The following is a 13,678-nucleotide window of genomic DNA, read 5'->3' as shown; positions in this document are numbered from 1 at the left end:
CTTACAGGCCTATAGTTCTTCAAGGTTCTCCAGGCTGTTTTGAAAACCGACATAATATTTTCCATGTTCCTGTCCTCAGGTGCTAAGGTCATTCTAAATAAGAGGTTATACACTACAGTGTGTATTTCAGCTATTTTATGCTTTATATTTAGAAATTCTGGATGAATTTTAGCTAGTGCTGGTCATATACTACTATTTATCTATCTATAGTATAACCCCTTTTACTGATACTTCAACACTTATCAGTGTAAACTAAGAAACATCTCCATCCTCTCCTATCCTGGCCAACTGGTCAAAAGGGGATTTTTAAAGAGATCTGCATGCCTATCTGCTTTTTCTGTCTTTCTGTAAACCTTTCTTCATATATTTTTGCTAGTCTTTGTGCCTCTCCCATTACAGAAACTATATCTGAGCATCTAAGATCTTTCTGTTAACTGGCCAGTAATAATGTGATACAGGAGCTAGACATTTACAGTGCAAATCATTCCATTTATCTTCAAACAGCTCACCTTTACATGGCTAATTTAAGCTAATCAGGTAGGCTCCCTTTATAGTTAATTGATAGGGATAGGGACTGATGTTTGATTCTTCACGCTTATCTTACACATCTCCCTTTGATAGGATTACTCATCCTTTGGGCGCCCATGTCTTTATACTAACTACAGAGGAAGCCCAGATGAGAGTGTAGGACATCTAAATTCTACATTATTAAGTCAGGAGAGGTGAGGCAAGACACTACATCCAGTTATGGGACAATTGACTCTTGCTGACTTTTGTTCTAAGTTTTACTTATGGTATCCTTTCCTTAGCTGGCTCTTCGGTTCTGAAGAATCATAAGACGGAGCTCTGCATTTGAAGATAGGAAGCGTAGGACTGCCTAACTGTTCAATTAGCTCTTCCTGGAGCGTACTGGGTGGAAGTGGGAGAAAAGTCAGAAAAACGAAGCTCTTTAGGGAGGAAAACAAACCATTTTTTGCACGCAACAAATGGATTACAGATTGCCAAGCCACGTTCTGTTCCAATCTGATGAGCTGAGCTCAAGACAGAATATTGTCAGATGGTCCATATACAGAAAAGTGAAGTGTAATGGTGGAGCCTAGGAAAACTCTGAAGATGAATGGAGAAAAAGTATCTTGGTAAAGAGATGAGACATGAATCAATCTGGGAAGACTGCAAGGAAAAAAGAAAACATCTTAAATTCAGGTTCTTGGTCAGGACCTCAAGAAGAGATTTTTGAGTGTCACTCCAGAAGGAGATACCATTAGTGACGATGTAGAACTGATGGGGAGGGAATAACTGATGACCTGCAAAGGAAAGCTGAGGCTGACTTACTGAAGCTGCTCAAGGGTGGAGACGTTGTTAACTAATTCTTGAGTTTTTGTCCATGAATATGGTATATTTGCACTGTTTCTGCATTTGATGCATGCCCAAAGCCCCTCAGATTTCAGGGGAATTGCACAGCTGGTACAGCAGGAAAAAGCCACCTACAGATTATCAGTTACACAACACAACAAAACAATGGTCTCTATGTGGGCTCAGCTTCTAAAAGTAGCAATATCAAAGTCAGATTAACCAGCGTGTGGGAATAGCCTTGGCACAAAGATTGTTAGTCCAGCATAGCTATTCTGTGTTCCTTTTTCTAGTGCAGTCCCATGGGTGGGGACATAGCAGAGAACTGGAGGACTTATGGCACTCTGGGCCACCAAACAGCCATCTGTTGGTGGCTGTGGGAAATAGCTCCATATTAGAGTAGCTCTGGGACTGCTCTAAGCGTGTGGGAGGGGCCATTTTTCCCATGCTCCAAGCAATGTCTCCCATTAGGTTCAGCAGAAAATCTTGCCCAAATCTCTGACAGATTTTTTGTGGTTTATCTTCATGGGATTTTATTCTCAAGCAATTATGTCACGTCATTTGTTTCCCACCCCCCACCCCCCCCCCCGATATTTTGCTCAATATTTCTTACATCGTAATCACCACTAGAGAATTAAATCCTGGATCCATTCCTGTGGCATCAAAGCATCTGACTGAAATTGAAAATTGTTGTGGAGCTGGTTTAAGAAAAAAAAATCATTAGCAACATAGGACTGTAGCAAAGACATTCTAAACTTTTCCTGAGATATTTAACTTCTTTAACTGCAAAAATAATGCAGTTCCATTAAATGGGTGCCTTTATTTCTTGTTTCTAAAACAGGTCAAGAAGCATGACCAGGGGAATCTTTTCATGTGCAGTTCCATCACAGGAATTGAAATTCTCATTTATCAGTGCTGTGGTAATACGAAAACCTTTGGTTTTGATCGTTTTCACAAGATGACAAAAAAGGACTCTTCAAAGTCCCCTCCAGAAGGTGCTACTTTAGTCAGAATGCTGCTACTGAACTTAGTCCCATAGAGATGAATTCTGTTCATGTGGCCACCATAGAGAACCTGACTGACATCAGTGGTCATTTTATCTGAAGGCATAATTTAATGCCTAATAGGTTACCTTATGAATATAAAAGACATTCTTAGTCCTGAGCCATGTCATTATTAATGTTTATACATATTTTGTGACACACTATGTACCAATATAATTATAGATTCTACTGTTAGGGTGCTCTTAAAAAGGATCATAAAAACTCTTTGCTCACTCTGTCCCTCAGTTCCATACAGTTGGCAGCAGATGGGATTGGGAACTATTCCTATGGAGTTGAGGCATTTTTTCACCTTTGATTTAAGGTCCTATTTAAGATGGAATACTCACAGTGAATATCTGCTTTGCAGATTGCAGTGTAGTGATACAGGAACCTGCTTACCAAGGGGTAGTTAGTACTGCATATGTGGTGTACCTGCAGGGCGAAAGAGCTTTATTTTAGCTTTTCAAAGGCTGTCTTGGACTTAAGTGATAACTGACTGTGTCAAGGCATCATGTCAGGTAGTAAAGCAGTACACTTCAGCACTCTTGAATAGTGAAGTGATTCATAAAAATCAGTACTGGCTGGAAGCAGATCTCCCCTGATGCTAATGACCAGCTACTTTCTCATCTCCTTTATGAGTGTTTATTTACAAAGGAGCTCTATCAAGTTCTGTGTGTAAAGTCATAGCACTTTATGAATGTTCTGCCCAACATGCAGCTTAATTCTTCTTTGCGTTTAACCAGTGGCATCTTACATTGAACACTGGGAAGAGTACACAACACTTCTGAGAATATTTGCGAAGGAGTAAAAACAGTAACAGTAAAAACATGGTGGAGGTTTTAATTTTTGGATTCAGACAAAGGAGAATCTTCCATGAATCCATCCAAAATTCTACCAGTGAACATGATCAGAGCTCCACTTTGCTCTTGAAAGAAGCAAATGCACTATCTTGTTATTTACAACAGAGCTTTGCTTTGTAGGGAAACATATTTGTACCGTGGGGAAAAAAAAACCAATGACATTCTCTTAATGGAATTATCAGATGGGAAGGTCCAAATGGTTTTGAAACTTAGTATTTTTCCATGTAAAAAAAAAAAAAAAAAAAAAAAAGAGGCAAAAAGATCCTTAAACTGCATATTCACAAACACAAGAACAGAATTACAAAGGAGGAAAGGGCATAGCAGAAACACGGACCTGTGGCTGCATTCTAATTCTACAACTCCTGAGCTGCATTTCAGACTTTACTTTCCAGCCCAGCCTTTACCTCCAGCTCATGCTACGTTACTTTCTCGCTGTCTCTCTGAGAAAGACAGAAAAATTTGAACAAAACAGAGCAGGCATGTGGTTGTGCCTGTGTGTCAAACAAACAAGATAATTTCATGCATTAGAAAATGTGACAAGTACAATTTACGAATGCTTGATCAGAGTGAAGCAAAGCCATGAGTCAGCGATGCCATAGTTAACGAGTGAAAAACTATTCCATCCCATTCCATGTTCTGTACACGGGTAGATGAGGCTGTTATACAGAGGCAGGAGGTTGTGCAGCCACTCCCCCATTACACAAACACACTTAGTAGGCAGCGCTCAACAAAAGGGTGGGGGCAAGAAGGTTACAGCTCCCCAAGGCTTCCTAATAAATCCACCTCTGCTCAACACCTTACATAATGATATAATGCATTATATTATTATAAGCAGTGACATCATAATAAAATACCGGAGAGCTACTCAAGTGGCAAGGAACACCTAAGATACATTTCTATACTTGTAATTCAGTTCCTGTATTTTTTAATTATAGATAAGAATTTAAAGTAAAAATAATTATTCATTCCATAAATACTGTTGTAATGGATCCCTGGCATATAATTAAGAGGCCTTTAATTTTAATTTTGTATACTGAACGCCTGTTTTTGGAGGTATTCCATATTCTATATTCAGGGCCTATACCTGCAAAGCTCTAAGCTTCTATTTTCATGGAAGCTGAAGGTGCTGCATGGTTTCCAAACTTAAGAACTTAGCTTTTATAATGATGGATACAAATAACGTGGCTGCATCAAATATGTTGCAAGGCATTTTCCTTCCTTCTAATTGCAATCCATTTCAATCGTGCTGTCAGTGTTCCTTGGACCATCTCAGGTTGCAGCACCATTTTCTAACCCATACTTGCTATACAGCCAGTAATGACAGAGCATCTGCTTGCTAAAGTGCCTAATACCTGAAAGAGGGAACATCACAGCATTCAGTGTTTTCTAGAAACTGGTCTCTTTGACGGTAGAAAAATAGTTAGCCTATAATCTCACTGATGATGTGAAAATGGATGTCTCCAGTTATTTGCAACTGAATATACAACCTTTCAGCCTACAGTAAAGATTAAAATCATTGGCACATGATTATTACTAGGTGAGGATAGCCTTTCTGAAAAGGTAACTGTATTTCTCAATTCTAGCAAATGCAGACACTCACATCTTAAAAAGTACAATAACTGGCACCTTTTTGGCAGACTCAGCAGGCAGGTCAAAGATTGTCTCAGCATGTAGAATGAATTAATATTTCCCTCCCAAGAGTGGGTCCTTCTAGAAAAGGCTTAAGGCAGATTGGTGGGGCATTCAAAATAAAGCTGGAGAGGGGGGTGAAAACTTTTTGTTTATATGAACATTTTTCAGATTTAGATCTAGAAACATTTACGTGTTTTGATGTTTTAATCTTGTATGAAAGACTCCACCTTTCCCTGTCCATCCCTTATGTGTCTGTTCTCCTGTATAGCCCACCACACATATCCTAAGCTGTCTTCCCCCATTTCACTCTGTACTCCCACTCTGCCTTTTTGCAGGACTCTGTATGTCCCCATCCCTGCCTTTAGTCCTTTGTCCCCAATTCGTTGTCTTCTACTCATGCTCCTAACCCCACTTCTGAGTTTCTCCCTGTGTGTTTTAGCTCCATATCCTCTAGATTTAATTTCTGTGCATCTGCTGCTTGCTTTCTCTGAAGCCCAAAGGAATTGCAGAAGGCCCTACTCTATTCCAAGAAATATTTTTTAACTATCAGCCATACTTACAGTGCACGTAATTTAGGAAGCGCTATGTTTCCTCCACTTCTTGCTGCAACAGGGTACAAAGCAATCACTTTGCTTTTGTCTCCTCGTGCTCACGAGAGAGTAACAAATGTCCCCTAGTGCTGCATCAAGTTGGCACTGACAATTTACAGTGCATCTGCATTCAAGTGTTCTTGTTTGGTCATGCAGACACATCTGCAGTAACACAAATTCACTCTGAAGAGATTCATTAATTCTTTGTAACTAACCTGCAAGTACTAAATGAATAAGGGTAAAAAAGTGAATAAATCAAATAACAAAGGTTGAGACAGAGAGCACATAACTGACTTAAAACGTAGCCTTCCTGACACCACACACTCTGACAAACAGATAGTGGGAAGACCACTCCATTTTCAGTGTCCTCATGGGCATAACATGGTGACCTGAAAAGGCAAGAGCATAATTGTCTCCTCACTCTTCTTCCTGTTCTGAACCTGCAGTTGTAAATGCAGGCTAGCAGAAGTGGCTTGCCTGGCTGGCTCCTCACAGACGGATGTAATAGCAGCGGCTGCAACTTTCATGTGCCTGAAAGAATTAGTGAGCATTGTGCGTCCCTATGATTCTCCTAGACATTGCACTGCGCCTAGATGGCATTTTCTCACCCAGAACCATGGTTTACCATTCCTCCAACAAATCTGTAGTACTCTCTGCTTAGCCTACATTCAAATCATTCTAGTCACTTAAGAAAACATCTAAAAGGAAATAAACACCAATTAAGGCACAGCCACTTTAATACAATAAAGATCAGCTCTGGACGTAATTTCCTTGCTTTCTATCAGATAAATCTCCCATTTTCGAACATTTCATTTTGTACTTAGATTATGTCTTCTCAGATAAGCTTTAAGCATTACCATCTGTTCTGCAGCAATCACATGATCCTATCACTTTGATTCAGTTGAATACAAATCCCTTTGACAATAGGGAAACAGCAAAATAACACACGTTTGTTCCAAAAACTGCCAGACCCGTAGATTGTTGAAGGGCTGCTTTGTAGTGGAGGTAAAAGACACGGGGAGACTCTCCTACACACCTCCTGCCTGTGCCCCACACTGTCCAGGCAGCGTTCTGACACTGGAGCTTCTTGTTTGCTAGCGAAATTGAGTCAGTGTTTCAGCTGTGTTCAGCAGCCCCAAGGGCTGAAAGCTTAGCCAGGGCCCCATGCCTCTGCATGCCTGCTAGCATTTGGAAGCAAATCCTGAGTCAGAGGGAATACACCTTTCTCTTGCAGATGTAAGAGCACTATAGTTACACCTCTCAGCAATCTCTGAGGCATTCTTTCCGCATCTGTCCTCTGCAGGCAGCTGGCCCACAGCCACTACAGTTGGCCATTGCAGCAACAGATCTTCCCTGCTGGTTTCTAGGATAAAGGCAAAAGCAGAGTTTGTACCCACTATTGTGGCCACATCTATTAAGAAACCTCCAGTGAAAGGCTGGTGCATACTATGCAGATATTTGAAGCATTCTTCTACTTAGAATAATTTCCCCATTGGAATGGACCTGTTAGCAGAAAGATGATCCTGTTCAGATCCAAAATGCAGAAGACAATATAAAATACTTCTCTTTAAGATTTAAAAGAAGCACAAACTGTACTATCAAAGTAACTTGCAGTTCCTAGCTTTGTATATGCAGACAATGTACATAACCTGGATGAATCACCGAAAAAGGTGCATTGCAAGTCTTCTCACTACGTCCATCTACACTCCTCCTCAACAAGAGGTTACAAACATTGTATCATTCAGAAGGTAATTTCGCCTTATTTTCACCCACTGGATAATTCTCAGAGGGAATGTTTCAGCTGTATTTGTGGTTGAACACATGAACCGATTAAACTGCTGTATATTGATATTTATAACTGATTGAAATTTAGGCTATCAATTTATTATGAAGGAAAAATACAGCAATAAACGAATGTACTACAAATTCTAGCTGAATTTGATATTATGACTCTTCTAATGTCACATAATTTACAGATGAATGCAACATTTCATTTTCTCCTCTTATTTTCATGGCACTGAAAATTCACTGAAAATTACTGGAACATGAATTTCTGTATGAGAACTTTGAGGATGAGAATAACAAAATGCTCAGATTTCAATGGTGCAAAGACACAAATGTCTTGGACCATACACCGTTCATTTGCATTTTAGCATCTATTTAAACTCAGTATTTTCTCCAAGTTTGTAAGCTGTTTCAATAGTTAATCTGCAAGCAGTTGGTGAATATAAATCTCGGAAGCATGCTATCTTTTTTCTATCAAGCTAAAAAGGAAAGGGTGATTCATTTTAAGTGTATTGATGATAGAAGAGTTCTGAATAGCATTTTATCTCCAATACTGTACTTGAAAGGAACGAAGCGCAAGTTAAACAAACAGTAACAATGAATGCATTTTTTTTCAGGGGTGGTCTTCTTGGAAAATGTTAACCACATTAAAGTAGGCAGTTACTGAAATATGCAATTAATTTTAAGTTGATAGAAGTTGAAACTGTCATTCACCTGAGCAGGTGGTGGAAGAACCTTCTTGCATATCTGCTGATTGGGTCCCTGTACTCCAGCACAGTTGTATCCAAGAGGGATCTTGTTGGAGCATAAAAGGTTCCAAGGCTTGCCTCAAGCTGTGCTGTGAAGTTCAAACACAACAGCAATGAAACAAGTGAAACTGCTTCAATTACAACAGGTTGCTCATGTTTGCAATCAAATTCCTCAAACACTGATGAAATGTGATGTTGTTGTAGGAGAGATGAAATTAAAATATGACAGATTGTACAAACACAAATGTGCATATAAACTTTCACTTTGAGGCAGAGTTGACGATGACTTTGAGCAACGAAAGCTGTCAAAACGATGAAGTCTATAACACATCAAGTTCTCACCAGCAGTGTACAATTAAAAGTGACTCATAAGAGTAATACAGTTTGAACAAGTTTGTCCAGTAGAGATCAACTCTCAATTAGCTCAAATCGTCCTTGTCCTCTTAGGCAAACAACAAGGAAGTTCAGTTTTTCAGGGATTATTCTGTTTGGTCAGCAGGTGACAGAACCCTTCTTGGGATGGCCTTGAGGTCTAAGGAACCTCCTTCAGTCCACAGTTCTTTAAAAACTTTAAACAAAAGGGTTTAGAAACCCTAAGGGTTTGACTCTCCTACAACGTGTAGTGGTGGGAAAATGGATAACCTCCCTTGTAAACAATAAAATAAAGCCCTTTTGTTACAGAAGTTCTCTCTGCTTTAAATACTTTCTGACTGCTATAACTCCACAGCTGGAGCTCTTAGACATTTTTCTACATGTTTTTAATACAAAATTATAAATAATATAAGAAAATACACAGTATACGTTTGTGCCCCACATGCTTAGCTTAAAGGAAATTTCATGATCAGTAATATTTATGTTATGTGACTTCTGCTTGAGAGTTAACACATAGTACAAGTCCTTATAGGCAGAACAGGAAGAATTTGCTATATATTTGCTATATAGGTTCTCCTTTCAGAGTGAATATGCAAACTGCTACTGCTAATCAGAATTTTGTGTGGGCTTTAAAAGCAAAATGTAACCTATTGTCTCATTAGGCAGACAGAATCTCATTGATTTGCTGTTATTAATGTTTGATTGAACTAGCCATTTCTGTATTTGCTGATAATGGTTCTTTACTTCCAAACATAGTTACATTTTATTTTATTAGGGTTGATAGCACTAAATGTGCTAATAGTACTGTGTTAGGAACACAGGCAAACTGTTAGTAAATTAGGTTTTGCGTTATCTTAAATCTAGACAGTAAGATAAGTTGAACTTTAAAGGTATTTTCTTTCAAAGCAGCAGTCAATTTAGACTAAAATTGAATACATCAGTACCTTTGCAAAAACAAGCCATACTCTCTTGCCATTGCTGTTTTCCTGACAGCATGTTTTGTACTTCTGAAATATTTCAATGTACATGGAATACGAGTAACTACTAGCACAGTTACAGATTCATTAGATAGCCCAGCTTGATGTTGAAGGCAGAATAAAGATCTCAAAGATAACTGCCCCATCGCTATAAATAAAAGGCCCCACTGGGTTTTGCTAATAAAAAAGAAAACAAATTACCATGTCAAATTTGTTAGATACATATAGAATAACTCCTGGACAGAATGAAATTCTGTCTGCTGTAAACAGTGTTAGGGAGCTGCATGGGGGGAAACACACAGTCATCTATTTATAATGTGCATATTTTTACAAGAGTTTGACAACCAGCCCTTTTCATGGGTCCTTTTAAAAGCATGTTTTATTTAGAATTGATACGCTATGTTTGCAATGCAGAGATTTTTTTAATCAGATGCCCCAAAACGGGATAGCCGATGGCTTGGCAGCAACGTAGGACACCTTGGAGTTTTTCTATCATCAAACACACCAGAATCCTAAGTATTCTTTCTTGCCACAAAAGATGCCTGGTCCCCAGCTGTCTGCCTGCTAGACTGGAGGATAACACCTTCACTAAATCAAGGCACTTCAAATCTTGAAGTCTATTGAGTTTCAAGATAGACAGCAAATCAAGAGGAAGGCATCACACCAGGCTTCAGCAGAGATGAGGCTGAACCTAAAATTCATCATTTCTTGTGAGGAAACCCAGCTACTACTGCAGGGGGCCAGAAGATTACAGTGAGGACAAATGCTATAATCCTAAAGGAGGCAGCAGAGGATAGTGTATTCAAAGCCTTTGGATCTTGTAATGAAAGAATGACCCTTCAAAAGCACCTTAAAAACCATACTAAAATCTCTTGTGCCCGTTGCAGGAAAACGTCCCTCCTTAAGTTGGTGCTGTCTCAGTATGAATATGTAACAAACATTTAAATCCTATATTAACTAACATTAGTCTGTAACATAAGCTAAATTTATGTAATGTAATAAAGTTAGAGCACATATAAGATAGTGCTCTATATATTAAGTCATGCCTGTACTATATATATATTAAAAAATGCATTATTTTAGTATCACTATTGATACAAATGAACTAAATTCAATCAACACGTTGATCTAGATTTTATTGAAATTACTTGTCTACATATGACATTTGATTATGGAATACCATAATCTGGCTGACTGCCTGGATTCTCACTATTGTCTTCTTTATAAAGTCAATAAATATATTGTCATAATCCACATATGAATTACAAAGACACCACAAAAATACATTAAAAATACAATCGGTCCCTTACCTTCTCTGTCTGGGGTAAGCTTTTGTTTAAGAAGGTGATTGACAATGGCACTCAAGCATATGTAACACTGATGACCCATTGTGTTCCAGTTCATGGTGTTCAGGACATTAATTGCCTCATGTATCTCATCGTAACGAATGTACTGGTGGATAATTTCCACAAGGCCCAGCTGTCCTCTTGTGATCATACCTTTTACAGGAAATATTAAAACCAAAGATAGTGTTATGAGTATGTAAACCAGTAGCTGACTACTTTTCAGCACAGTTAAAAATAATTGCTGTTGGTTAGTATTAGGAAGTGTAAGTTAATAGGTTTCACTATGAAATTTTTATGAGAGGGCTCCTTATTATCTTGTTATATTTAGACTGATGGTGCTTTGGACAGCAGAGAAAAGCCATCAGTGAACTTCACACACGGAGGTTGAGTGAATGTGGCCAGTATCTCCTAGTGACAGCATCATGTAAAGTTTGTTTTAAACATGGTAGAAAAAGCTTATTCCCAGGTTATCAGTATTGTATTGGAGGTAATAAATTCATGTTCCTCTACTACCTCCTTCCCATAGGGAAATATTGCTGGGCAACACTAAAAAATAGCATTTGTCTCACACAAACATACCTATCTATACAAGTTTACAGCAGCTCAAACTTCAAAGCAGCAGTTACTGGATTACTCTCCATGTTGCAATTGCTCTAGAACTTACTTCTAGCTTGGCAAAATTCTTTAAATGAAGCATTTCTTCTGTGAGGGGCTATTATGAAAGATATCAACATTTAGGGACCTTTCAGTTACAGTTACACGTGAAACCAAGAACATGCTTGCCATAAGGGAAAAACATGAGCAACACATTGCTCACTCCATGAGAACATGATTTATCTACAGCACTCTATCTCTGAAAAATAGAAATTAAAACTCTCAAATTTTCTTGACTTGTAGGTCTCAGCTTCTGAACAGAAAAGGTGACTGAAAAGCTGAAGAGAGTAATGTTATTTATTGTCTCTGACTACCCATATGATTGTGTGACATAGGCCACATGTGGCATTTTAGCAATTCTTGCTTGCTTTGGGTCACTGTGCTAGAGTATTCTTTATCAGTACTGCTCCAGATATTAGAAAGAGACCGGAATAAATTTACTGTTCCCTTCTCTTTAAATAAAAACATAATGTCATTTTTTATTTTCTCGATTTATATTCTGATGTTGTTTGTCAAAACTAATTTTAAGGAAAAAATTCTGATGAGAAAGGGAACAAGCTGAATTTCAACACTGATATTAAAGCCATAGGATGGCATATACAGATCTGAAGCTTTGGGAAAAATAAGCTTACATATTTATTTTTTTGTAACAGAAATATTTTAGTTTTGTAGTGTCATTAAAGAAAAGACATTATTGTCTATTGTATTTCACTTTACATTTGCATGTATTAAAGCCTATGGACATTATACTGTGTAATAGCCATGTTTAACCTGTATAGGTGTGATAATACCTGATTGTTATGGTAGGCTTTATTCTTCCTAAATGTTTAGTGTTTTTAAGTATTACATAAGTTGGGCAATCTTCATATTAATCCCTAAGTGAAGATGAAAATACTTATTTGCATGCTAATTAAATATAATACTATATTTAAAACGTCTTTCAAGGCCAGCAATGATGAACCACTGGCACCAGTCCCAAGTTCGGCATTATCCAAGTTCTGGGTTGACATCAACGACAAGAAGCCGCAACAATTTTGAAAATGAGTTTGGCATTAGACACCAAAAATATTTGCCATTAATGTTTGAGGGTAAATTTAATATGAATCTTTTCCTGAAATATATCTGGCTAGACAGCGCAATGGAGAATCCACAGAACTTGTCCAAAATCATAATATGTCAGCTGGAAGTTAAAAACATGTTTGCCTATTGTCATTGACATAGTTTCTTAACAGACTTTTATGGGAAACAGTTCCGCCATGAGTTAATTATGGATTTTATTTCAGTCCTGAATGCCTGTCTGGGTTTTGCTGTCATGGCCCCCCAAATTTTCCATATAATTTATATTTGCATTATTTCTTAAATAGCAGAGATCTAAAAACCGCTGAGGTTGGGAAGAGGGGCTGACTAATCAACGCAGCATTACCTTGGTAGCGTGGCAAATTGAGAAGAGGGGTAAAGCTGAAAACCAGGATGCAATAGAGAACAGCATATTTTCGCACAGAGGACTACAAAGAAGAAGGGAGAGAGGGAGGAATAGAGAGAGCTTTGCCTTCTTCCTAGAAGAGATTTTACAGTAATTATACAGAATGAATTTTAAAATGTGATAACTTTCAGCTATAGAGGTCAACATCTTCCCATTTGGATGCTTGACTTCTCCTGGGTGGTACGCTTCCAGGCAACCTGCTTGGGAAAAAGAGGTGACAGCCAACTCACTGCCTAATTGATTTAGGAACGGTGCCCAGGGAGACAGTCCAATTAAGTTTACAAGCTGGCAATTAGCAGGAAAGGCCTCTAAATCCCTGCACTGAGAGCCTGCTTGCCTTCGTAAGAACATAAATGTGCTAAAGATAGCAAGGGGAAAGCTGTGCTTTCTGGAAAGCTGTTGTGAGAAAACCCCACAAGGGAGGACTGAAGAAAAGCAAGGTAGATGTGGGTAGAGTGCCTTCTGCTTGACAGGTAAGAGGTAATTTAGAGGGTTTTTTTAATGGCCAACATGCACAAAACCATCAAAGAGCTGTTATAATTAGTGTTCTGGGGTACTCTGCAACTATTAAACCTGTCATTGAACATAACGCAGCTGAATTATCTCAAAATAAATTGTAACTTTTAAACAGTATTTTAATAGTATTTTTGGATAACAGTAATAATCTGGATCAGCTCTTTTAAAACTATACAGCTATAAGCCAATCCAACATTTCTGTTGCTAACATCCTATTATACTAATTTAGCTTTTTGCAGTGGCATACTTAGCTAATTTTTTAAATACAGTCTTGCAAATGTTTAGGTCTGCAGTACTTTTAGACAGGATTTTTCCCCACAA

The 13,678-nt window shown here is 38.2% G+C and overlaps 1 protein-coding gene across 5 annotated transcripts in view; it reads right to left on the bottom strand.

Moving 5' to 3' along the window:
- WDPCP (WD repeat containing planar cell polarity effector) overlaps positions 1-13,678 on the bottom strand; it is a 160,238-nt gene that overhangs the window by 61,707 nt on the left and 84,853 nt on the right. For all 5 annotated transcript variants that reach the window (XM_087775256.1, XM_087775258.1, XM_087775254.1 and 2 more), the window contains exons 12-13: positions 10,669-10,857; positions 7,975-8,098 (exon numbers count right to left, since the gene is read on the bottom strand). In XM_087775256.1, the coding sequence (XP_087631382.1) occupies positions 7,975-8,098; positions 10,669-10,857 (313 nt within the window). The remainder of the gene's footprint in view (positions 1-7,974; positions 8,099-10,668; positions 10,858-13,678) is intronic.

This window comes from Nipponia nippon, unplaced genomic scaffold, assembly GCF_047370975.1.
Source record: "Nipponia nippon isolate SJK-2023a ecotype South Korea unplaced genomic scaffold, ASM4737097v1 scaffold_4, whole genome shotgun sequence".
Classification (NCBI taxonomy): Eukaryota; Metazoa; Chordata; class Aves; order Pelecaniformes; family Threskiornithidae; genus Nipponia; species Nipponia nippon.
The sequence above is the reverse complement of the archived record's forward strand: the minus strand, read 5'-3'. Positions and strand labels throughout refer to the sequence as shown.